Here is a 27,924-nt window from a genome sequence, read left to right as displayed (position 1 = left end):
TCCAGATCCATTTGGTCATCTCCACACCACACATCAATTTAGGGCAAGATAATGCCAGCTTAGAGGAGTTACTTTACCATCCTCTGTTTGCCTATAGTATCAAAAAGTATTCTATTCCTAGTCCTTCTAAACCAACATTCCTTCTCTTTTCTGTATCTTTCAGCACCAACTCCACACCAAAGCAGGCAGGCAGTATTTTTCACATTGGCCACAGGCCAAAATTAGCTTCACTGTGATGAATCCAGAGATTTTCTGACCCTTAGAAAAGGTATGGAAAGTACGAATAATTCTCTGTGAATAATTTGCAAAGCACTGGTCAGGTCTACAAATGTCTCCTTTCTATCATGTTTTCCACGTAAGTTTTATTCATCAGGGGCTGGAGTGCTTTGAGGTCTTTTAGACTCCCTATTAAAATGCTAATACTTCTGGGGTTATAACTTAAGAGCTCTATCACAAATATCATCAAGGACACAAGAGCTGATCTGGAATTGGGAACCACCAAGGCAGGTAAAAAAATTTACAGAGCAAAATGTTGGCCTTGAGATACAATTTGGGACCTATCTTACTTCAGAGGAATAGTTTATTAAAAGTCTCGTTGGTCCTAAATTTGACTATTCCCCAAAGGGAAGTGTATTACCTAAAGTTAGCATTCCCAAGAGAGTATAAAATACCATTAAAGTGCAAGTACAAAACATTGTATATGTGTGATGTTCCCATAGTAAGCAACCAAAAATAATACAATAAAGTCCGAAATTAAAGGACGTAAGGAGTTAAAAATATTATCTTTGAATTTTGACATGCTCAGTTACTGAAGAAAAATGTTTAAGGAATCTCTTCTGCAAGATTAGAACAGCATAATACATTTTTTCAGTGAATACTAAATGGTAAACTTACATCAGAATTAAATCTCAACTGGCAAATGTTGCATGATATGATTTGCTTTCTTCGATGAGGAAGAGGAACCCCGAATGTATGATTTATTACAGCTTTCTGAATCGGGTCCATCTGTAATGAGAAAGAAAATACAACAAATAGAAATAAAGCTTGTCAGTTCCATTGGAATGTTGCCTATTTCATTAAAGAGCCAATCTGTACAGCTTGAATCTACTGCTCACATTATAAAAAACATTTTTATTCTAAGAAACAGCATTTCTACTTTCTTGGAAAATAGACAATAAGCTCGAAGCTCAGTATGATAAGAAAATGATAAATGTACCCATTAGAGTTTGCATACTAACTGTTTTTCTCATTTACGATCAACAATTGTCTCAGTTTGATAAACCTAAAATATAATTAAAGGTTTATCAAAACTCAAGTTATTGCAAATGCCAGCAATCTTACACAGTAGTGTGTCTATGCCATTGCCCCAAAATGGACTTGTGAATAGACGTGGTCAGATGAACAGCTCTGAAAATAAATTATGCACCATAATCCAACATTAACCTTATGCTTTGTTCGGTACCTTTTCTATGTTAAGAATGTAGTATATAAATCCTACTTTCTAAGAATTCAAATGTATAGAGCTATCAATTCACTCAACAATCATTTATTGACCATTTAGTATAGATTGCTATTCTATGAACTTATTATTTGAGGTTCAGACAGTCTAGACCAGATTAGTTATCTTTCTCCATCCCATATTCTCAGGATAGGTCAAGTGCAACCAAACACACAGTATCAGCAATCCAGCTCTGGTAAAACTCATCAGCTTTGTCCTACAGTCTACATCAGTGGTTCTCAACTGTTGGAGTCAGATAAAAATTTTGATCTGCTTAATACTTGTGCAACCTCTTTGCTTATCTGTGTCTCCCTAAGGTGGTGATGAGTTTTAACAGTAATAACATGTGAAATTTATTTAGCACAATCAGTGCTAAGCACATTACGAAGTCAATAAATGTTGGCTATTATATTTTCTCTGTCACAGCACATGTGAAGATCAAAGTTAACTTGAGTCTCACACTCCTATGGTCATTGTTGGCACACTACTAATTTCTCACATGACCAAGAAACATTTCGAAATAAACGCTACGCATACAGCCATTACTTCTGTTGAATGCCTGCAAACTTTAGAACTCTTAACTCTCATCAGATATAAAGTTCTTATGATCATCTCACAATGGATTAAGATGGCTTAGAAATGATTTGACATATACCACAAAGCTAAGAATGTGTCTGTGAAATGATGCTCTAATATTCAGCTTCTGTGATACGTTGTAGTTTGTTGACTGCCCTAAACAAGTCACTGACAAATTCCACGTCCTTTTGTGTATTTCAGATTATCAAAACCAGCTCACTCATAGGCTGTCTTCACAGGTAAGTAGGAGGAAGCTTCTGTCTATATAGTCACAATTCCCACTAGGCTATCTAGGCATTCTTAATGTACAGAAAAAATAATAGCACTCAGCATTTATTAAGTGCTTTCTATGAGCTAAGTATTAGGCTAGGCGGTTTATATATTAAACAGTTACAACGATTAAGAATAACTTAAGGTTTATCTTGATAAAAGGTTTATCTTGACCATTTTGGGGTCACCGGGGTGGTTCATTTGGTTAAGCATCCAACTCTTCATATTGGCTCAGGTTGTGATCTCATGGTCATGTGCTCAGTGCAGTGCCTGCTTGGGATTCTCTCTCTCCCTCTCTCTCTGCCCCTTTCCCGATCTCTCTCTCTCTCTCTCTCTCTCACACACACACACACACACACACACACTCTCTCTCTCTCTCTCAAATCAATAAACATTAAAAAATATATACTTTATTTAAAAAATGTCATAATTTTTATCTTCCATCATCACTTTCCTTTTTTTATCTGATGTTCATCCTTTCCCATATTCTGGAGGAAACTCAGCTACCCCATGATTTTTCTGGTCATTTCCAGAAATTGTTTAAATTCTAGGATCCCCTCTCTCCTTATTAATGAATTCTATCATACATTTTTTTTTCATATCATACTTTCTTTTTAACCAGTTTTATTTTAGGTATAATTTACATATAATAAACTTTAGCAACGTTAAGTGTAGAATTTGATGGGGTTTGGCAAATACGTAAAACTAGTATTATCACATAGAACATTTCTATGACGTGGAAAAGTTTCCTCCTGCCTCTGTGTGGTCAATAATGACTCCTACTCCCCACCTCTGAAATCACTGGTCTGTTATCTGTTCTTTTTGCTGTTTCTTGAAGTTCATCCAAAGGGAATCATACAGCATGTGTTTTTTTTTTTGTGCTTGACGGCATTTTCTTTTTTTTTTTTTTTTTGAGAGACAGCACGCATGAATCTTAAGTAGGTTCCACATCCAGCACGGAGCCGGGCATGAGGCTTGATCTTACGACCATGAGATCATGACCTGAGCCTAACTCAAGACTTGGGCACTGAGCCAACTGAGCCACCCAGGCACCCTGCCCGACAGCTTTCATTCAGTGTGATGCTTTTAAGATTCATCCATGTTGTGGCATGCATCAGTAGCTTATTCCTTTTATTGCTGAGCAGTATTCCTTTTACACGGACGTGCCACAATGTCTTTATCCATCCGTCAGCTGATGAACATGGGAATTGTTTCCAGTTAATTCTTATTATCTTTTCGAGTCTTAACACACAGTCTAAAGTACATTCCTACATTCAGTTCCGTGTCTTAATCTACACATTAAAAATCAATTTAAAACTACAGTCTCTTTCGGGGCACCAAGGTGACACAGTTGGTTAAGTGTCTGACTCATGGTCTCAGCTCAGGTCATGATCTCATGGGTTCATGAGCTCGAGCCCCGCATTGGGCTGTGCATTGATGGCCTGGAGCCTGCTTGGGATTCTGTCTCTCATTCTCTCTACCCGTCCTCCCACTTGTGCTCTCTCTCTCAGAATAAATAAACTTAAGAAAAAAATAAGGCTACTCTCTCTTTCTTCATTTAGACCTACAAACATGGTATAAGTTCTTTTTTCTCTCCCTCTCTATACACACACACACACATGAACACACACATATATGTACATATATACACACACATATATTTTGTTCTTCAGGTCCCCTACCCCAGCTAATCTTCCAAACCTTCCTCAACCCCATTTCATCCTCCTTTCCTCAGAGCCTAAAGGGAAAATGCACAGAGTTTGACAAGCCAGAAGCCATACAAATGTGTGAATCTGGCTGCTTCAACAGCCATCATTCTGTGTCCCAGGATCACTTTTATACTTGTTTAAACATGCCATCGCAATGCTTCTCTGACAGCAATCACAGAGAACACTTGGGGATGATTTCCCTTTCAGCCCAACACCTCAGGAAAAATTAAAAGCGGAAAGAGGTCGCTGACTTAGAGGTAGCTGTTTTATCATATGCTACTGCATCTGTTTGGTGCATAAATGGGGCTCATTTCCATCTGGGGATAAGGTGAATTATGCCTAGAATCCATTTAGGAGTACTGAAGTCCCCTTAGAAGGATACTATAATATAAAAAAATATGGGGCGCCTGGGTGGCTCAGTCGGTTGAGCGTCCAGCTTCGGCTCAGGTCACGATCTCATACTCCGTGAGTTCCAGCCCCTCCTAGGGCTCTGTGCTGACAGCTCGGAGCCTGGAGCCCGCTTCAGATTCTGTGTCTCTCTCTCTCTCTCTCTGCCCCTCCCCCGCTCATGCGCGTGCTCTCTCTCTCTCTCTCTCTCTCTCTGTCAAAAATAAATAAACATTTAAAAAAATAAATAAATGACACATTTATATTAAAGATGCTCTCTGAAAATGAATAGTGCTGAATTTTTATCATATAATGGTGAACAGCATATTATTTTGGTCTTTCAAGTAACACTGGGGAAGCAGTGACCACATTCCATCCAAATTTGTGTAGGAGGTGTTTTGGAACTAGACATTTAATGTGAATGTGGCAGATTCTCTAGATTTAATTCTTTTGTTTGAATTGAATGATGTTCTGATCACTGTGACTGTAAAATCAAATTTCAAAATGCAAAGTAGAATCTTCTTCTTCAGAGACAATTTTATTTCCCAGTATACTTAAAAAAAAAAAAAACAAAAAAACTCCACCTCACTGAATTATATTTCAACGGTGGATTTCACAAACTACATTTATATCAACAAAAGTAATTACCTTTATCATTTTAGAAATCCAATGCAACAAAACGGTGAGTTTAATGCCTTTATTAATGAGCATGAATCCTATTCACCTCTCTAATATATACACCTTTAAGTAAAACCGTCTGTAACAAGGAATCGTGAAAGGGTAAAATCTAAATAATAAATAATAATCGGTTCTATTGTTAGTTAATTAAATGATACCATGGGGCACCTGTGTGGCTCAGCCGGTTGGGCGTCTGACTTCAGCTCAGGTCATGATCTCGCGGTTCATGGGTTTGAGCCCCGCTTCCGGCTCTGTGCTGACAGCTCAGAGCCTGGAGCCTGTTTCAGATTCTGTGTCTCCCTCTCTCTCTGCCCCTCCCCTGCTCATGCTCTGTCTCTCTCTCTCTCAAAATAAACGTTAAAAAAATTTTTTTTTAATTAATAAATGATACCACATGTTATGTAACAGTCGCATCTATTATCAACAAGCCACTTCAATCATTTTGTCTAAATATACCATTATTCATCATTATAATCAAACATTTTGTTTAACAGGAAGCCTTATGTGTTGGTTCCCCCTCCCCACCATAGGTTGTGATCCGTCAAAACAATGACACTTTATTGTGTGCATGCATTTTATCATGAGGAGTTTTTCTACAAAATCAGTCTCAAGAGACGCCAATGTGTATAGACAAGAAAAAGGGGTTCTTGGGTCAAATAAACTGCAGGAAACCTCAGTGCTACAGCCTAGACATTCACAGTGCCCAATAAAATATTAAATTCTCCGAGATGACCTACAATAAAAAATCTGTTTTAAATAAGTAATTTCTAAAATAATGTAACCAAAACTTTTGTTTTCTTTGTTTTTAAATTTAACGTCCTTGTTTAGTGCATACAGTTAAGAAAATAATGACCTGGGAATAAAATCACCATAAAAATACAAATGAAAACATAAAGCAAAAAGTAAACCAAAAATGTAACAACAAGAAATCAGATCCGTAAAAGCTTCAATACATTTCACTTAACTCATGCAGCACTGAATTGAAAACTAAATTAAATGGTAAACTCTACATGATATTTTCATACATATTTATCTAATGTCTAAAGTGGGATATTTTGATGGCTAAAATTTTCCAAACACATTATCCAACCCCCCAAACAAGCAAAAGTGAAGAATGATACAGTACCTATTCATATGTGTACCCAAACTCTAGCCTAAAATTCAATTTCAAACTCTGCTAGGGCCTTACTTAAAGCCAAATGAATATGTTTTTCTTCATTTTAGGCTTAAGGATCTTTGCATTTCTATCTCAGGTCTTACTTTTCCCTCCCCTCCCCTCTGGGCATTCTGCTAAATCGATTCGTAAATGAGCATAGAAGGGACAGCCACTGCTCAAGATTCCCTTCTCTAAAATGCCTGTTGTATTTTCTGAGGATGGGGGTTAGCCCTGAGTTTATATTCTCTGCTTTAAAGACTTCCTCTCTTTCTTTTCCTATTATTATTGTGGCTTTCGGTTTTAAAATCAAAGAACAGGGGCGCCTGGGTGGCGCAGTCGGTTAAGCGTCCGACTTCAGCCAGGTCACGATCTCGCGGTCCGTGAGTTCGAGCCCCGCGTCAGGCTCTGGGCTGATGGCTCGGAGCCTGGAGCCTGTTTCCGATTCTGTGTCTCCCTCTCTCTCTGCCCCTCCCCCGTTCATGCTGTGTCTCTCTCTGTCCCAAAAATAAATAAACGTTGAAAAAAAATTTTTTTTTAAAAAAATAAAAATAAAAAAAAATAAAATCAAAGAACAAAAACGCAAATGCCAGAAAGTTTAGAAGTTCAGAAATATAAAGGTTGTCTCTTCCACCTGATATTTCTATGTAACAATGACTGGTAACAATAACTCTAAAGGTGATGCTCACAGGCATTTACTGTGTATTTTTATGTTTATGAGCGCCATTTTTATCCTAACAACTTACTATAAGCTCTCATTGCCCCGTGCCTAATATCACACAACTACTAAAAGGCATAGCCAGCTCGGACATACATCTCACTCTGCCCTGCTGTCTCTGGCAGGAACTGACATCAAGCTTTGTGATGTCCTTTGTCCTGGATGTTTGTGACTCTGTAGTATTAGGTGACGCTGGGCTGAGGTCCTAGTGGATTTGTTACGTCAACTATGAATTAACAAAATTTGAGCTTATATCACTTCCATTCACATATTAGAAAGCACTAATAGGGGCGCCTGGGTGGCGCAGTCGGTTAAGCGTCCGACTTCAGCCAGGTCACGATCTCGCGGTCCGTGAGTTCGAGCCCCGCGTCGGGCTCTGGGCTGATGGCTCGGAGCCTGGAGCCTGTTTCCGATTCTGTGTCTGCCTCTCTCTCTGCCCCTCCCCCGTTCATGCTCTGTCTCTCTCTGTCCCAAAAATAAACGTTGAAAAAAAAATTAAAAAAAAAAAATAAATAAAAAAAGAAAGCACTAATAAAAAATCCTAATTATCCTAATCCTGCAACAAACTTGTTCATTTGTAAAATTTGCGATGTTGACCTTCTGCTTTCACTTCTTAAAATGTTTTGATTTTTTTTTTTTTTTGAAAGAGAGAGAGAGAGAGAGAGAGAGAGTGCAGGGTAGGGGCAGAGAGAGAAGGGGACAGAGGATCCGAAGCAGGCTCTGTGCTGGACAGACTGACAGTAGCAAGTCCCATGTGGGGCTCCAACCCACGAACTGGGAGATAATGACCTTAGCCAAAGTAGGAAGCTCAGCCAACTGAGCCACCCAGGCACTGCTTTAACTTTTTTTTTAATGTTTATTTATTTTTGAGAGAGAAACAGTGTGAGCGGGGGAGGGGCAAGAGAGAGGGAGACATAGAATCCAAAGCAGGCTCCAGGCTCTGAGCTGTGAGCACAGAGCCCCACACAGGGCTCAAACTCACGAACCAGGAGATCAAGACCAGAACCGAAGTCAGATGCTTAAGTGACTGAGCCACCCAGGTGCCCACCTCCCTGCTTTAACTTTTTAAATGGATGTATATACATTTAAAAATGTATATATATTAAGTGTATCTATCACTAAAAGTCTATCTATTGTTAAAATGTTGTTTTTTAACCTGTGCATACTTCCATGTTAATCACCATCCCAATAAACATATAGGACATTTTCAGCAATCTAGAAGGTTCTCAGAATGGAGCCATAAGTTTGGAAGTCCCCAGGCCACCTGCATTTCTGACAAACAGGCTACAAATTAGGGGGTCTGATAACTTGCTAGAATGATTAGCAGGACTCAAGAAAATACTATACTTATGGTTAGAGTTTTATTATAAAAGATACAAATCAGGGCTGATGGGGGTTTTGGGGTAATGATGGTGTGGTCTAGAGCTGACAGCCAAGAAAGAATTCTTGAAGAAGTCTTTGGTGGAAAAAGGTGATTTTATTAAAGCATGGGGACAAGACCCAAGGGCAGAAAGAGCAGCACTGGGGTTGGGACCAGTATCTGATTATACACCCTCAGGTTGGGAGGGGTTTAGGGATAGAGTTAAGTCTCTAAGGTATTTTGGAAGCAAGGTTTCCAGGACCTTGAGGGGCTTGGTGTCGTTAGAAAAATGCCATTTATTACCATTTAGTAAAACCTCAGTCATGAGACCCTTCAGATGTATATCAGGGGGCCATAAGCTTGGAGTATGATTGCCAGCATATATCTTGGGGGATTTGAGACAAAGGAAGCTTCCAAAGGAATTTTCATATGTTCAGGTGGACTTACAGGATTCTGGGGGTCAGGATAATGTTAAGCCGAGATTCCCTTTTGCCCCTAGCAAAGTGTCATCATCATCAAGGCAGAGGAGCTCCTAGAGGGAGGTCACTCTGCCTGTTTCAAGGACTTGTCAATGGGCTATAGGCAGTAAGGGAATTTAATTTTTCATTTGCCTTAGTTTCCCCATCACCATGGTAAGCACTTAAACCCCTTTCCTTTGTTCTTGGGTAGCCAGGAGTGTCCAAAAAATATCACACATATCCCACCTGGCCGGGGGTGGAGAGGTGCTATTAGCCTGTACTTGCCCTCAGCTTGCCCTATGCTCCCCCATCAGGACCGACCAAATGGAGAGTCCCAAAGGGTGATGTCTGGTAGAATCTTGAACATGGAGCTTCCAGGTCACTTCCCCAAGAAATCGGAATGCATCACCCTTCCCCAAACCCTCACAGCTAAGAAGTATGCCCAAACCTTGGCGTCTAGAGTTAATATCTATTGAGGTTTCATCACATACACAGGGCTGACTGACTGAATCATTGGCAAAGTGAATGAACTCAATCCCTAGCCCCACTTCCCTTCCTGGAAATCCAGAATGATAAGCCCAATCCTCTTTCTGGTTGGCCTTTCTGGTGACTGGCCTCCCTCCAGCCCGAGTCATCTCATTAGCGTAAACCCAGGTGTGATCCAGGGTGTGCATGATTCACAAAGCCACTTACCACTCAGGAAACACCAAGATTCTAGAGTTCCACCTAAAATCTAAAAACTGAGGACAAGGAGGGCCAAATTCTTTATTATACAACAGTTGTACATCTTTACGCATATTTTTACACAGGTATAAACATAACATAGAATATTTTCTTTTTTTTCCTTTCATTTAACAATATATCTTAAGAATACTTTCATTTAGCATCAGTTTTCATGTTTACCAATTAAATGGTGGCATACTATTTCATTACATGATTGTACCACAATTAGCCTGTTGCTGGATATTTAGTTTGTCACAATTTAAATAGCACGGCACAGATCATCTGTATTGGTGTCACTTTGTTAAGAACCACAGCATTTTAGAGCTGGGAACAATCTGAGTGATCGTATTTTGCCTTCTCATTCTATTGACAAGGCCACTAAAGCCCAGAGATGTGAGTACCAGTAGTAGAAAATGCACAACAAACCAATTCTCCACATCCCTGTTCTAGGTTCTTATAGCTGTAACATGTGACAGTGAGTCTAATCCCTCCTCTTTGAACCCCCAAATAGGAAGTAACAAATGGTTAAAATGTAGTCTGAAATGTTGCTGCTTTTATTTGCTAGTTGTTCTTTTTTAATCTTTCTAAGCTTCTATGTCTTTACCTCTAAAATGGAGTGATAATCACATTGGGTTATTACGAATAATGAACTATATAAAGTGTACACTGAGCCCAGCACTGTGCCTGGGCGTTCAATAAAGGCAACTGCTTCTTCTATTACTATTTTATAGCAATAACAGTGAATATCATCATTCCTTTCCAGCAAAAAAAAAAAAACCAAAAACCTAAAAAAAGAGTAGAAAGATACCTTAAAGGGTCCATGTGATCCAAAACCATCCAGAAAAAAAAACACATAAGTTTAACTACAATCAACCGTGTAATTGAAAAAAATAACAATAGCTAATTTTAAATGAGCACTTAGACATGTGAGGCATTGTCAATAAGGACTCTATGTCTCATTAAGTCTTTACAGTATCCCTGTAAGGGAGACACTTTGGTTTTTTCCTTTTAATAAATTTAATTTTTTCTATAGCAATTTTAAGTTCACAGCAAAACTGAGCAGAAGGCACAGCAGTAGATACTTTATTTGCTCCCATTTTACATATGAGAATGTTTAGGTACAGAGACATGAAGTTAAGCTCTCACGGGTAGGCAGGTCTAGACTGGTGATCCGAATTCAGGTAGTCTGGCACCACCATTTTCCCAGTTGATAAACACAGTGCCAGATTTTCTTTCACCAGCAAAAGAAAAATACCGATGTCTTTACACATACACACACAGGCGTGGATGGGAGAAAATGTCTGCAACATCCAAATCATCAAAGATTATTTACTCTGGCTACATTGAAGAGCTGTAGAAATCACTATGATTTCTAAAAGATAACATACCAAAGCCAAAATGTTCAAGGCATATTAAAAGGCAATTTGTAGAAGAGAAAATCTGAACGGTCACTAAAAACATAAAATGTATTGGTTATTGTGAAAGTAAAGTTTAAAATAACAAGAAGACAGAAGGCAAAAACAGTCTGACAACATTTCGTACTGACAAGGATTTGGGAAAAGTGCAGAAAAATTTGGCATCACCCAGTAAAACTGAAAATGAACTGAACATATGATCGGAACATTCAAGCTCTGAGAAACTCTGGCTCCTGTGCACTAGAAGATTATTACCAGGAAGTTCCCTGTGTTGTTTTTTTTTTTTTGTATCAGTAAAAACTTTAAAACAACCTAACTAGCCAATAATGAATATTCAAAGAGGTATAAAATAAAATACCACACAGAAGTTACAAGGATTCATTAAATATTTCTTTATCAGCATGGGGATATAAACAAAATATAATGTGTCAGAATATCTGCAATATGACATCAGAACTTACAAAAAAATCACACATGCATACCCAATAAATAAAATAAGAAGGAATGATTAGGATAGCATCATTTTATAACTCCTAAAGAAATAATGTGCCCAGGAAATGCCCATTACTTAGCTAATGAACCAAAAGAGACAACCAAATATCAGGTGTCTCTTGAAGAACTACAAAACCCCTTGCAAGGAAGTCATGCTCAAAATAACAAACTTGCATCCGATCAAGCCTCTGGATGTAATTACCCATTCTTAGGAAATATAGAGACATGGGGCACCTGGGTGGCTCAGTCAGTTGAGCATCCGACTTCACCTCAGGGAATGGTCTCACAGTTCATGGGTTCGAGCCCCGAATCAGGCACTGTGCTGACAGCTCAGAGCCTGGAGCCTGCTTCAGATTCTATGTCTTTCTCTCTCTCTGCCTGTCCCCCACTCACGCTCAGTCTCTCTCCCTCTCAAAAATAAGTCAACAGCAAACAGGAAATACAGGGACAAAAGAACATGGTAAAGGTCTCTACATGGATGGAGAAAGGGGAATATTCATGCATTATTGGTGAGAATGTAAATTGGTGCAGCCACTGTGGAATACAGTATGGACATTCCTCAAAAAATTAAAAATAGATTACCATATAATTCAGTAATTCCACTTTTGGCTATTTACCCCCCAAAATGAAAACACTAATTTGAAAAGATATTTGGACTCTTACACTTACTGCAGCATTATTTTTAATAGCTAAGATATGGAAGCAACCTAAGGGTCCATCAATATATAAATAGATAAGGAAGATGTGGTATGTGTGTGTGTATATAATACATACAATATATACCACATCTTTCTCATCTATTATGTACATACATACATCAGCCCTATATACATATATATGTATATATCTATTTATATATCTTATCTATATCTATATATCTATTTATATATTTATATATCTATTTATATACCTTATCTATATATATCTATTTATGTATCTTACCTATTTATATACATACATATATCTGCTACAAAAAAGAAGGAAATCTTTCCATTCACAATATTGAGGGTCCTAGAGGTGTTATGCTCAGGAAAATAAGTCAGAGAAAGGCAAAGACCATATGTTTTCACTCATATGTGAAATCTAAAAAACAAATGACCAAACAAATGAATAAACAAAAACAGAAACAGATTCATAAATTCAAAGAACAAATTGATGGTTGCCACAGGGGAGGAGGGGGGGCAGGCAACATAGGTGAAGGGGATTAAGAGGCACAAACTTCCAAGTTATAAAATAAATAAGTCATGGGGATGAAAAGTGCGGCAAAGGGAAATAGGATTGTAATAGCGTTGTATGATCACAGATGGTAACTATACTTATGCTGGTGAGCACTGCATACTGTACATAACTGTTGAGTCACTGTATTATACACCTGAAAGTAATGTGTCACTTAGACTTCAATTATCAAAGGAAAAGTCTCCAGGGCACCTGGGTGGCTCAGTCGGTTGAACATCTGACTCTTGGTTTTGGCTCAGGTCATGATCTCACAGTTCGTGGTTTCAAGCCCCATGATGGGCTCTGTGCTGGCAGTGTGGAGCCTGCTTGTATTCTCTCTCCTCTCTTTTCCCCTTCCCTGCTCCGTCTTTTTCTCTCAAAGTAAATAAATAAACTTAAAAAAAAAAAAGTCGTCACACTAATGAAATCAATAAATAGCTAGAATGTAATAGGGGAACACCTATAACTTTAAACATACTTAAGAGACCTAGCAATCAATTATAAACAATGGGTATTACTGGATCATAATTCCAACAAACTATTTAATAAAAATTACAAGACAACAGGGGGGAAATTGGATATTCACAGTAAGGAATTATTTTTGATTTTTAGTGGTAATAATTGTTGTGTGGCTATGTATTAAAAAAGTCATCGTTTAGAATACACAGTAAAATATATACTGAGGAAACAATATTATGGCTATGTTTGCTTCAAAATAATTGAGAATATTTGGGGGCTAAGTGAGTGGAGATATAGACGAAGTAAGATTGGTTCCGAGTTGTTAACTACCGAAGCTAGGTATTGGCTATGTGAGTTTTTATTATACTGTTCTATTTTTGTACATGCTTGAAATCCACCATAAGATAGACTTAACAATAATCACACACACACACACACACAATCTATAAATGGTTTGTGGACACACAACATGTGTATCTAAGAGCATACCCATGTATACTAGAGTGGAAGGAAGGATGCATACCAAACTCACAACAGCTGTTGTCTTTGGGGATCTTAGAATGTGACTGGGACAGTGGCTCCAGAGGACGAGAACTACATCCATAACATTTCATTCCTTCTAAAATGTGGAACTAGAAGCAAAAGTGACAAAATATTAACAGCTATAAAATTCTGGGTGAATATGGGTTTCACTACAGTATTTATCATGCTTTTTACTTACTTTAAAAGATCTACAAGTAAATGTTCACATGCGAATCCCTCAGTAGATCATACGTGAGTGAAAATAAGTTGAGGGATGATGCCTTTATTCTCCTTTCTTTGAAATTTGGGCTGGTAGGGAATTTAACAGGAATACCAATCACCCAAGACTAAGACACAGCTCGGAGTGAGGTATATGGGGGTGCTGAATAGAGATACGCATGAAGTTCCATTGTTTCTCTGCTTTTGCCAAACAGCAAAGGACACGCAAGAGTTCATTCAACAAATAAATTCATTCAACTGGAGGTAGCCTTATTCCCATGAATCTCATTAATCAGGCAATGCCCCAATCTTCTGATTTAAATAAAGTAGAAAATATAACACATATAAGTCACATAGGTTCATTAAAGGTATAGCCATTTTTCAAAGCACCAACCTTCAATTCTTTTGTATATTCCAGTTTTTTTGTCTTGAAAACTATTTTCCCCATGCTTTCTAGCTCATCTTCCCCTGACTAACACTTACTCACTTTTCAGGACTCAAATTTTCAGGATACCTAGCTGGCTTCTCTCAAATGGGCTAAGTCCTCCCACTCATCCAGCAAAACACTCCATCATACCATCGATGATATCTCTTAAGTTGTTTGTCTCTCCCAACAGAAAGTCAAGCCAAGGCAGGGGTGGGTCTCCTTGTTCTTTTTCTCAGGAAATTAGTGGAGTGGCTCCCACTTATCATGGGCTCAATGCATGTCTTTTGAGGTGCTAAGTAAACTGAATAATATTGAAACCCAATAAAAAGAACCTAACACCAATCTTGGAATGGTATTAACAATAGCAGTGAGAAAACATGGATTTAGGAAACTTTAGGCATTGAAGGTAAAGTAAGCTTATTGGAAGCAAAGTCACAGGAGAAATGATTCCATGATACAATATGGGATATAGGAGATTGACTTGGGGAGTAGAATCTAGAATTACAAGCTAGCACGTAGAATTTGCATGTATTTCCATCTAAGCAACAGGGCAATTGTTGATAGGTTCTTTCATCTACCGGTTATGTGCCAACATGAGGCCACCTTTTCCCCAGGCATCTTCCTCAGCAAAGGCTAACAGCCATACTGGTGCCCTGATCAGTTAAGGAGAAGATGATTTTGCTCAGAAAAACCAGTACTTGACTTTGATTGAGCAAAGGCATTTGGATGCTCTCCAAGTACTCAAGACATGTCCAAATGTGAGAGATTTCATTGTCAGTAGACCTCTGCCATGGCTCCTTTTCCTAATGCTCCATGAATAGGCTAATAAAGTGAAATCTAAAAAGCTCAAAGTAAATGGATTAGCTTGAGGGGGTTTTAAGACACTACCTTTCTCAGAATCCTTTGTGATCATGCAAACTGCATTTAACCAATGTATTATGGCCCAGTCATGGAATACACACAGATACACGCATTTTAGGATTTTCAAGTGCAAATATGAAATTGTTACCAATACAATTTCTCAGTCATGGAAGTTCAATCCTGGTTACAACTTTAGAAATTATTTCTTTGTGGTATTTTCAGTGGGTGGGATCTATGTTTCACACATGTTTATATGCCCTGTGGCTCTCATTCCTTTCTGTGGAACTCAAAATATATTTAAAATTTATTGAAACTTCTCAGTTTATAAATGAGAAAAGCTATACCCTAGAGTGGGAGAGGAAGTTGGAGAAAAAAAGGAAGGAAAGGTGATTTTATTCCACTGATGGGCTCCCTTTTTCTGCAATGTTATACTTTTTGCTAGTCAAAAGAATACTAAGTTTGTCTGAAAAGAATGAAAGTTGCCTGATCACACTCATAATGCCCTGTAGAGAAGGTTGCAGGGCTTAATTTAGATGTTTTAAAAACTTTGTTATCAGCATTACAGGGACTTAATTTAACTCAAATGAATGTTTTGATGAGAATCCTGCTTCTGGTGGACTTAAATAGCAAAATCTCTTCCAAAGACAACAAATGCTTAAGGTGCCTGTCTGTACAGGAAGTCAGGCTTCTCAAGAGACTTTAGGGTTGGTCTCTGAATAAGATTTAAAGTAATTAAACCAAACAACTCCAGAGTTGGGATTCCATTTACATGGAACGCCCCAGAGAGCATGATATTATTGACTGAGCAAGAAAGTAAATTCTAGAAATCTATTCTATTACCTGCTGTACTAGAAGTCCACAAACACATCTGGTTCCCAGGCAGGTCACTAAACTATGGGTCAGGTACTGAAATCTGCTGTGCTGTGAGATGAACGGAAAGGTACGGACAAATATACTGTTGCACATAAATTAAACGTGGCTAAATTGAAAGAATTTTCTCTTACTTATTCTGGAAGTATGTCCTTCCTACTTTTCTCTTGAACTCCTTTCTTTTACAGAATCATGATGCTATCAGATGAATTTATTTATTTATTTATTTATTTATTTATTTATTTATTTAGGTAGGTAGGTAGTTCTGGCTTGGAAAATTAAAATGTGAAAGTCCTATGCTAATTGACTTTTTTTAATTTAAACTTTTTTTAATGTCTACTTGTTTTTGAGAGAGAGACAGACAGACCGCAAGCAGAGGAGGGGCAGAGAGAGAGGGAGACACAGAATCTGAAGCAGGCTCCATCTAGGCTTTGAGCTGTCAGCACACAGCCCTATGCAGGGCTTGAACCTGCAAACTGTGAGATCATGCATGACCTGAGCCGAAGTCAGATGCTTAACTGACTGAGCCACCCCGGTGCCCCCAGTTGGCCTTTCAACATTTTCTTTTTTAATATTTTAATCATGTGTTCATTTCCTGGGGCTGCCATAACAAAATACGGCAAATTTGTTGGCATTATCTCACACTTCTGAGAGCTAGAAGTTCAAAATTGAGGTCTTGGCAAAGCCACGCTTCCTCTGAGATCTGTAAGGAGAATCTTTCCTGCCTATTCCTAGCTTTTGGTGTTTTCCCATCAATGTTTGGCAATCTTTCACTTATAGATGCCAAGGATTACTATAGTCCTCTGCTTTCACACTGCATTCTTCCTATGCGTGTCTGTCTCTGTGTCCAAATTTCCCCTTTACAAGGACACCGGTTATATTGGATTTTGGACCACTCTACTGAACTCATTGTAACCTGACAACCTCTACACAAATAAGGTCATGTTTTGGGGTCTTGTGGGGCTCAGGCTTCAACATATCTTTCTGAGGGACAGTTCAACCCATAATAAATGGAAGGGATAGTGTGAAAATCTAGAAATCACTGTAAAATTTTACTCAGGCACTAATTCTAGGATTTCTTGGTTAAAGGAAAAGTAAAACTTAAAATCAGTTTCTTTTCTTTTTTCTTGAGGTTTTATTATTATTATTTTTTAATGTTTATTTATTTTTGAGCAGGGGAAGGGACAGAGAGAGAGGAGGACAGAGGATCCGAAGTGGGCTCTGTGCTGACAGCAGGGAGCCTGATGTGGGGCTTGAACTCATGAATCATGAGATCAAGACCTGAGCTACAGTTGGGACACTTAAATGCCTGAGCCACTGAGACACCCTTTAAATTCAGTTTCTTTGTCTTGTTAACATGATCAGTATAAGCCTCAAAGAATGTTGCAATCCCCAAGGATCTGGAAGAAGAAAGAAGTTCCAAGTATTGAAATACACAGAGAGAGGAGAATGGAATTGAAAGAAGGAGTGTAGATCTTTACTAGCAAGCCTGCAAATAATTGAGATGAGGTATTTCTGAAATGTCACAAAATGAAAGTTATGAAGTCTCTAGAAAGTTTAAATAGTGGCACATTAGTATGATCTACGTGATTATCCTGATTTTAATTGTTTGGTTAAATTACAAATGACATATATTTATGGGCCAATATCTGACACTGTATTTTTTTCTTGTTCTTTGTTTGTTTCTTTGTTGACATCACCATTTAATGCTTTTGAGAAAGGATAACGATGTCTGGGGTCTTTTTACACAAATTCCATCTCCATAGGTAATCTATATGATCTGTTCTAGCATGAAGATGCGAACATAACACACATATTAAAATGAACCATGTCAGAATATTCCTGCTTGTTTTTATGTTTTGTTAAGAACATAAATATACATATATGTCTGTGTATATGGATGCTTATGTTTGTGTATGTGTATATACATGTGTGCCATGCATAATATTAAGGTATCAATTTACATACCAGTATTTATCCACCAATTCCCTACATAGTCTCTCGCTACTTGGAACTTGGCATGACTCCATTTATTTTGTCCTGTGTTTGGCTAGACTTGATCATTTCTTGAAATATTCTACACCTCCTTGCACTAAAGTATTCATTCACTAACTTACACACGCTTCCTACCCCTGCCCCCATATGTTTCCTATACACCTGTTTCCCTTAGCCAGTGATACGGAATTCAAGCCACAAAGGAGCATTTTGTATTTGTCAAACGCTGCTTTCCATGAACTAGCACAGGCCCGTATCTCGGACTCATTTCCATTCCTCCCTGCCTCTGATACTTTATTCCCCTAATATAGATCTACTGGCAATTTCTTGCTTAATCTAACTGTGGTTTTTGTCTCCTTGTATTTTGTAAGGCTTTTTCCTTTCTTCAACCTTTATGACTTATTTCTTACATGTATAATTCCTGTCTATCACTCCAAATGTCATCTTTTCCAAGAGGAACCCATCTGCTCTCTTAGTATGCAGGGCTAAAGACTCCTCCTCCCAAGTTTAACAACACCCTACACACTCCAGCATCATGTCACACGTTGTCTGCCACTCAAACGTTCTGCCTATAGTTCTCCCTTCCCCAAACTGCAAAAGATGTAGTGTTACTCGTCTTCAAAAAACAGGTGTCTAAGCACAGAAAATGCTCAAGAAAGATTTATTGTTGAAGAAAGGAATTAGATATGTAAAAGTAGCTTATTCTAGCCAACTGTCAATCACTTTATTTTTTATCTATTTATTTATTTTTTTTTTTGTCAATCACTTTTTTAAAAAGCAGCCCAAGATATCACTCTTGATTGAAGGCACACTGTTCAATTGTATAGAAAAATGCACGGTCATCTGAGGCTAATTGTGTTTGAGACTTTAATGTAAATACTCAAATTAAAGTGCATGTTGAGAAAGAAAATAATAATATGCCTCTGAAAATGCCTGCCGTATACTGAAGGCACCCATTCTTAGCCCTGGCTATACACACTGAGCATAAGCTGAAGAGCCTGTAAAAGGTTGGGGCGCCTGGGTGGCGCAGTCGGTTAAGCGTCCGACTTCAGCCAGGTCACGATCTCGCGGTCTGTGAGTTCGAGCCCCGCGTCAGGCTCTGGGCTGATGGCTCAGAGCCTGGAGCCTGTTTCCGATTCTGTGTCTCCTTCTCTCTCTGCCCCTCCCCCGTTCATGCTCTGTCTCTCTCTGTCCCAAAAATAAATAAACGTTGAAAAAAAAAATTAAAAAAAAAAAAGGTACACAGCCAGAGCCCCAACACAAGGCAAGTTCTGTCAGTGTTTAAAAGGACCTGCGTGGTGCGTGGCTAAGAAGTACAGTTAAAAGCTTGATAACAGAATCAACTTCCTGTGATGAAAATGTTTACCCCATGTGTTTCTGAAAACCAATGTCTTCATTTCCATCAACAAATAATTTTTAGCAAAATAATCCTATAAAGGATGTGGTTTTGCCCTCATTTTACAGAAATGGAAACTGAGGAACAGCCAGGAGAATGATCTACCAGGGTAAACTTCATATTCCCAAGGAGCTCCAAGACTGAAATCCAGGTTTATTGAAGTCCGGTGTTCTTCCTACAAATTGCACTGACTCTGACATGTGGAATAACATAAGAAACTTCTGGACTCAATTTAAAAACTGGAACTGAATTTGGGCTTGTTGGGAATTGGGAAAGGACAGGAAGAAATGCACCTTCAAGAAAAAAGAACTGAGAAAAAAAATCACACCAGAACAAAGGCTATCATAAAGTATTTCTAACAATTGAGTTACTTTTATTATATTGTAGGCTACCTTTTTTATTTTTATTTTTTTAATTTTGAGAGAGACTGAGCGTGAGTGGAGGAGGGGCAGACAGAGGGAGACACAGAATCCAAAACAGACTCCAGACTCAGGTGTTAGCACAGAGCCGGACATGGGGCTTGAACCCATGAAACGCAAGATCATGACCTGAGCCGAAGTCAGTCACTTAACCAACTAAGTCACCCATGCGCCTCTACTGTTGGCAATTTTTAATCCCCCAAAGTGTTTCTAAAGCACTGATTCACTTCTCTTTCTCTCTTTCTCTACTTTGCCTGTTTTTCACTTCCTGACCTTTTTAAGGATTTAAATTAAAATAACTAATGTAAAGCTGAACTAGTTAAAAGCTTGAATCAGATTCTATGAATTCCAAATGGTTAGCAAGCTGCTCTCAATTGTTAAGATCAAGGAAGGATGAAGACAGGGCTATCTGGTATTCCCAGAAATCCTAAAGATTAAACCAACCTGAACCCAAAGTAAAGGTGATCCAATACCTAAGGGTCTCTCTTAACCATGAAGGTATATTAGATTTTGTTTGCATTTTAAACAATTTTGGTGTCTACCATATAGAAACGTGTATATAAACCTTTGAAAAACAGTGCTGTTGGACTACTGGTGGCCTCTTGCATAAACCACAGCAAAAACTGTACAAACTATAAATTGTAAGAACATAAATTAGGGGTTTGCAAATAAATCTCAGATGTATTCCTGGGAGCAAGCGTTGTTGAGAATGATGGATTTAAGAAGTTATTTTGTTAGTTGGAACACTACATTGTGCATTTTGTATTTCCCATGCACTTCTGGCCTTCTTCATAGGGACTCTCTGAATGTATATAATTCTTTTCTATTTTTATTTATTTTCATCAAATAATGCATACATGGTAACAAATCGAATAGTACACCAGACTTTCAGATAAAAAGAAAAACTCTTCCACTCTAACCCTCCCACCCCAGAGGTAAATGTGTGAAATGTTTATTATTATTATTATTACATTAATATGATCACTTTATGCCTGTTGACATCATAGCTCTAAATAACACACTAACATATTTCTATCTCTAGACACTAATAAAGAGAATTTAACATATAGACACCACTGTACTTTTTTTCTTTTCATATTCCTTTCGATAGCCTTTCAAAGTTTTCTTACTTTGAATATTCTATTATTTTACAACTACACATAATATTTAGTCCACATTTACTTTTGATTCCATTAACTTGAGTCAGGATCTCAAATTTCCTGCTTGAGTTATTAGTTTTCTTTCATCTTTTTGCCTTCAATTGTCAATTTCCAAATTCTCTCAACTATATTTACCCTTCAAAATGTTCAAAATTTTCTAACTGAAATAGTCTGGCCTCTAATTATAGGCCCATTCTTCCAGGCTTTGTTCAAGGGGAACTTTAAAATTTAAAAGCTAATAAACAACATTACCATTGTGTTGGCCTTATCAGTATTTTTGTCTGCTGATTACATAATGTCATAGGATTCAATTTCTTTTTCTATGATTCCAATGCTTTGAATCTTGGCCTGTTCAAAAGAGACTATTTTAGTTTAGAGAAAAGTAGCTTCCACTTTATTATCCATCAAATGATCGAAATTCTGTCCTATTTTCGACTACTACATATGCAAACCACACTTTCTTATTGTTCGTTTTATGTCTTTTTCTATAAATGTATTTTACTTTAATTTAGAATGAATTTTCTTCTTTTTGATCAAAACCCATGTTTTTGGCCATATCATCTCATGTTCTCTGTTTTGTTCACACATCATTATACCTACAGGCCCTAATTCCAGACCTTCTCCAAGGTCCTGGCTTCCTGCTTTTCTCCACTTTATTTTCCTGTGCACATCCATCCACCATCTATCTGGCTTCCAGAAATGTTTAAAACTTTATCTTTTGGAGACCCAAAACATGTTCTGGGTCTTTGTTCTTCTGCAGCTCTGTCTTTTTTTTTTTGGTATTTCTTCAGATTTATTTCAAGGAAATCTTAGGAGAAAAGGAATGGTATTTGTATGAACCTTGTCCTGTTTTAGAATAAAACTAGAAGTCATTCCTAAATATGTTTTAAATAGGGGTGCCTGGATGGCTCAGTCGGTTAAGCGTCTGACTTCGGCTCAGGTCATGATCTTGTGATTCGTGAGTTCGAGCCCTGCATCAGGCACTGTGCTGACAGCTCAGAGCCTGGAGCCTGTTTCAGATTCTGTGTCTCCATCTCTCTCTCTGCCCCTCCCCCATTCACACTCTTTCTCAAAAATAAATAAACATTAAACAATTTAAAAATATGTATGTTTTAAATAACAAACCTGGAGAGAGGTAACCTTGGCTCCTAAAAATGTGTACCAGTCCAATATATCTGATATCAATAAATTATAGTTTGCAGGTAAAGGCTTATTGTTGCTCTATTTGATTATAAAAAACTACTCCATTTAAATAATTACCCTTCTAAACAAATTTTAATATCAAGAACATGATTTAAGATCATGTCACTTCCTTTGAGGTCTTCTGGGAACTCTTAGTGAAAGCTGCTTTCCACTACTTCTTAGAATAAGTAATTCCTTCAATCATGAAAATCATACATGACAGCTAAAAACTGCATTTTTCTCCTTCCTCTGTTACTGAATACACCTTGTATTTTAAGTGAACTTTGTAAACCAATTCTCCAGATCTTTCTTCATAACAAGTTACATTTTGTCAAAAAAAAAATATCTTGGCTAAGGAAAAACAAACATAAAAAAAGCAATCACAATGAAGAAAGTGCACAGTACCAAAGACTTCTGCTAATTACCTGGCAAAATAATCTGGCTGCCTGAGCACATCTGGGATGGCAACGTTAAGTCTTAAGGAAAACACATCACAGATCAACTGTCAGGTGGCTAAGCTGAATTTTGAACAATTCCAAAACATCAAACAGGAAAATCCCATGCACTGTATGACAGAGCTTGGCAAGAGTTTTTGGAGTCATTTGCACTTTATCATATAAATCTACACATGAATAAAGTAAGGACAACAAAGGGTTCAAAGCTATGGTGAAGGTGATAGCTGTACATTGGAAAACGAAGAGATGGAATTGGTTTAAAAAAAAAAAAAAAAAGGTGTCCTGGAATATAAATCTTGTGGTGCATAGACTTGGGTTGACATTTAGAAATGGTCGCCTACTAATTTTTTGACTTTGGGAAAGAGTACTGGGAGGATTAAGTGAAATAATACATGGGAAGCACTTGAAAGAGAGCCAGGCATGTCATGGGTCCATAGTGGTTTTGTGGTTTTCAGACATTATCCTCCTCCAGATATTGAGGGCCAAACAAGTGGAAGTAATAGTAACTTCTATGCTGCTTTTTTCAGTGCTTAAGATCATGCCTGAAATACAGAATCATGAAACAATATGCTGCATTGACTATTGACTGGAAGGTTAGTTAATACTACAACAAACCGAAAGCAATGAATTAAAGACCCACTGGGAAAGATGATCAGTTTGATCAGGTTTTGGGAAGAAACTGAACACACAGACCAAACATCTAGGCTTGCAAAAAGGGTGGTAGTTCACCAGTGTTGGTGAAGTCGCGGTAGTTCACTTGCTTGTGAAGTAGACAAGATGTTTTCTAGATCTCTGCGGACTTCTACGCAAGAAAGGTTTCATAATTTAACTGTTGGGGCAGGTACAATAATGTAAAATAAATGGTTTTGATCTCAAAAAAAAAACTTAGAATAGTAAAAGTGAGAAAAACATATAAATGCATTTTCATTCTAATTAGCAAGTGTTGAAATAAAGATATGAGCAAAGTGCGATGGAACAGAAGAAAGGAGACAGTTACTCAGTTTGGGGGTGTCCTAGAAGACGTCAGATGAATGGTCATATTTGGGCTGAATGAGCAAGTATTATTTAGATGGAAAAGGGGAAATGGCAATTATGAAAGAAACCACCCATGTAAAGGCATAGAAGAATGTGATATTGTCAATAACCATTTAAAAATTAGGAATACGGGCATCAGGGAGGCTCAGGTGGTTAAGCATCCAACTCTTAATTTCGGCTCAGGTCATGATCTCATAGTTCATGAGTTCGAGTCCTACATCAGGCCATGCACTGGCAGCATGGAGCCTGCTTGGGATTCTTTCTCTCTCTCTTGCTCTCTCACTGCCTTTCCCCTGCTCCCTCTTTCTCTCTCTCTTTCTCAAAATAAATAAAGAAACATTAAAAAAACAAAAAGAAATAAAATTTAGGTATAAGTGGAGCACAGTGTGAGTGGAATTGATGAAAGTACATAACGAGTCCTATGCTGATGAATTTGGGCTTTTGTCCTTTGAGCAATGCTAAGCTCTAAGAAAACATTCAGCTCAAAAGTATACGTAATGATATTTGTATTTTTAGAAAAATAATTTAGACAAGAACCTGAAGGGAGAAAATCAATCTGGCGTCAGGAAGACAAATCAGGAGACCGTTGCAGTAGTTCAGCAGAAAACACAAGTCAGGTCATAAATCAGCCAGTAGCAACTGGGAGATTGAAGGAGAGTTTGGGTAGATTTTTAAGAGATGCGCTTTAAGTAAGCATTATCTATTTGAAGTCAGTCCCGAGAACGACGGAGTCTTCTCATTTGAGTAAGAGAATGGATAGTGACAACATTAACCATCATATGAATAAAGGAAGAATGGCAAATCTCAGAAAGGTGTGTGCGTAGGTGTGTGTGTGGGTACAAAAATTAATGAGTTCATTATGGGGAACATATTACATTTTATGTGCTAACAGCAGGTTTTATACAAGATATGTCATAGATACGTAGGAAATTAGAAATAAGTCTCAGGAGTTTTAGTGCATTTAGTGTTGAAGTCACAAGTTTAGTAATTCTTGGTGTAACTGCGGAATGAGAGGGGATAATATGGAGTAGACTTTTGAGTAAGATTAGGAGAGATGGGACGACAAAGAGATTTCTGGGGGAGCGCTGGAGGAGAAACAGAGAATGGAACAACAGTGTCTAAGGGGCAGGGGATCTGGAAGGAAGGAATTACCATATAGCCCTATTTCTGTGCAACTTTTGAAGATTTCACCAACAGTAGATTCTATTACCTCCTTGGATGTCCAATCTTAATGTCCAAAAACTTACAGAGCCTGCATTCTACATGGCAGGGACTGGGACGGAGCGCTGTGATACAAACCCAAGATTAAGTCTCTGGTCTCAATAAATGTATCATCCAGAGGTGTGGGGGAAAGCTAGACGTATGTGGAGAAAATGGCAGTACAAGACAATGTTATGGTAATTGCTGTAAAACGGGGTCATAGTTAGAAACACAGGGGAGACACTAATGAATTTTACTGGGCATGGGTCACAAAAGGCTTCAGAGTGGGAAAAGTTGTAAGTTAAGAGCAAAGTGTTTCTTTCTTTAAGCTTTCTCAGTAGTTTTAATTAGGTTTTTCTTTTTAGATACTCATCTCTTAGCTAAATGGAAATCTTGTGATGAATTATAATTACTAGCTTCTTACAAAATTTTACCTTCATTCAAAAATCCATGCTATTTTATGATTTAATTTTTAGAATATACAGTGTCAATGCTTAGTTAAAGATAAAGACATCATAATTTAATTGAAGAATAAATGGGCAGCTTAACGATGTCTGCAAGAATAATAAGAATTTATCAAATGTGTATAACCTTATAAAGATAATTTTAAAAATATATGAAAGACATTAAAGAAGAACTTAATAAATGAGAGATACATCATATTTATGGATAGAAAAATAATTAAAATGTCTCTGTTCTTTCCAAATCAAACTATGGAGTCAATGCAATGTGAATCAAAAAGCTGTGGGGTTTTTTGTGGGACTTGATAGGATAATTCTAAAATTGACATAGGGAAGAAATTATGAAGAATAAAGAAAACACCCTTAAAGAATAAGAACATGGAGAGGCCATGTCCTATCAGACAAAAAACCTTATTACAAAGCTATAGATTAAGACAATGATACTCAGCCAGAGAAAAAGAAACAGAAAAATGAACAGGCCTGAAGTCCATGGAGAGATAACATTTTAAAATGTAATATGCTGATTTATCCATTCATTTAATATGTAGAGTACTGATTATGTGCCAGGCATTTTTCTAGGTGCTGTAAACAAAACAGATAGTAAAGAAAACAATGGTAAACAAAGCAGTCAAAAAGCTTTCTCTTCCTTGTCCTTATGTTATGGTGGGTACATACACAATAAAATAAATAAAACTAGTAAATATCAATTCAAATAGTCAGAGGAGTGATGGAGAAAAATAAAGCAGAAAAGAGGGATTGAATGTGTTTGGGGGATTGTTGAATGTTAAATGTAAATGGATGTGGTCTTACTCTCTAAGGTCTCAAGTGACTTTAGAGAGAAAGCCCAAAGGAGACGAAGAAGGGAGCCCTTCAAGACAGAGGGCAAAGTGAGTGCAAAGGCCCTGAAGCGGATGGTACCCAAAGCAGGTATGTCATTGTTGTGTGCTGGAGAAAGAAATGACTAATCAATGAATGAGTTGGGACATTTGTTTATTCTCAGGGAAAAAAAATAAAATTGGATTCATATCTCATGCAGTACATAAAAACTAATTCCCAGTTAGGTTATAGACTTAAGAATGAAATGACAAACCTTTACCTTTTAGAAGACAAGGGAGAATATTTCAATGGCCCTAAGGTAGAATTTTTTTAACTTGAGACACAAAGTTTAAGGGGCACTTGGGTGGCTCAGTTGGTTAAGCGTCCAACTCTTGGTTTTGGGTCAGGTCATGATCACACAGTTCGTGGGATTGAGCCCCACACTGGGCTTTGCACTGACAGTGCGGAGCCTTCTCTCTCTCCTTCTGCCCCTCCCCAGCTCTCTCTCTCTCTCTCTCTCTAAATAAACATTAAAAAGAAAAAAAAAAGGTTAAAACAACTTTGAAACTAAGAACATTTGTCCATTAAAAGTTTCCTGTAAAGACAGCAAAGTAACAAGTCACAAATCTTATGAAGAATTAACATCTTTGATATATAAAAAAAAACTTGAAGAATTCAATAAAAAAAATCATAACTTAATAGAACATGGACATTTCCCAGAAAGGAAAATTAAACAGTCAGTAAACATATGAAGAACTGACCAACCCTACTAGCAGTGAGGGAAAACTTTTGAATCACAAAATCACTTTAGGATTCTATTATTCACTCAACAAACGGACATACATTTTTAAAGATGTACAATAGCACCAATCTTTGGTACAGATGTGGAACAAAAAGAACACTTTCACATTCACACAGAAGTAAAAGCTTTTGGTTTTGATCCTAGTAATATAAGACCTAGCAATCCCATTCCTAAGCAATAGATTCTAGAGATACTATGCAGCAAGAATGTTTATAGTAACAGTGCTTATAACAGCAAGAACAAGAATCCAGATATCCTTCGGTAGTAGACTAGACCTATATCCTATGGTCTAGCCATATAATAGATAGACCATGCAACATAATAAGAGATGAAGGACAGCTAAATGTGCCCACATGGATGAATCTCAGATACACGGTACTGAGGAGAAAAACAAATGACAGAGGAGATATATCCATATATATCTTTATGTAGATACATGAATACACTGAGAGAAACAAAGAGTGTTCTGTGATGCAAAAAACAAACAGAACTGAGTAATTATTCAAGAGTATATAAAACAATAGAGAAGAATATGGGAATGATGAATACAAATTTTTGGATAGTGGTTATCTCTGCCGGAGGTTATGATCAGGGAATCAAGGGAAGCAAGAGGATATGATCAGCGGGAGAAAGAACAAATTATCTTAAAGTTAACTATAATGTTCAATTTTTCAAGCTGGATGGGAGGTACATGGTGTTTACACCACAGTGTGCTTCATAATTTACATACATGGCATATATACTTGTAGACACCAATATTCCACTAAAAGAAGCCAAAAGAGAGATTACGAAGAGAGTTTGTGAAACATTATGAAATGACTGCAATGAACCTTCAAAAATGCACCAGGAAAAACTGAATGACATTGTTTTATTAACTGAATGTTTATCCTGAGAATCCCTAAAAACGGCTACCAGGAATTTAAGGTCATTAAAATTAACTAAGTGGAAACAGTGGTTATTTCTCCGATTTCTGCTTTTTTTTTTTTTTTTCAT

At 37.5% G+C, this 27,924-nt stretch overlaps 1 protein-coding gene across 1 annotated transcript in view; it reads right to left on the bottom strand.

The window, feature by feature from the left end:
* Positions 1-27,924, bottom strand: part of ZNF385D (zinc finger protein 385D) — a 180,733-nt gene that overhangs the window by 119,497 nt on the left and 33,312 nt on the right. The window contains exon 2 of the mRNA XM_047098566.1: positions 895-1,005. Within this exon, the coding sequence (XP_046954522.1) occupies positions 895-1,005 (111 nt within the window). The remainder of the gene's footprint in view (positions 1-894; positions 1,006-27,924) is intronic.

The sequence above is a fragment of the Lynx rufus genome, unplaced genomic scaffold, assembly GCF_022079265.1.
Source record: "Lynx rufus isolate CCGP_SWC_20201006 ecotype Redwood Valley unplaced genomic scaffold, mLynRuf1.p SCAF_5, whole genome shotgun sequence".
In the NCBI taxonomy this organism is placed as follows: Eukaryota; Metazoa; Chordata; class Mammalia; order Carnivora; family Felidae; genus Lynx; species Lynx rufus.
Note: the sequence above shows the minus strand (reverse complement) of the source record. Positions and strands in the feature narration are given on the sequence as shown.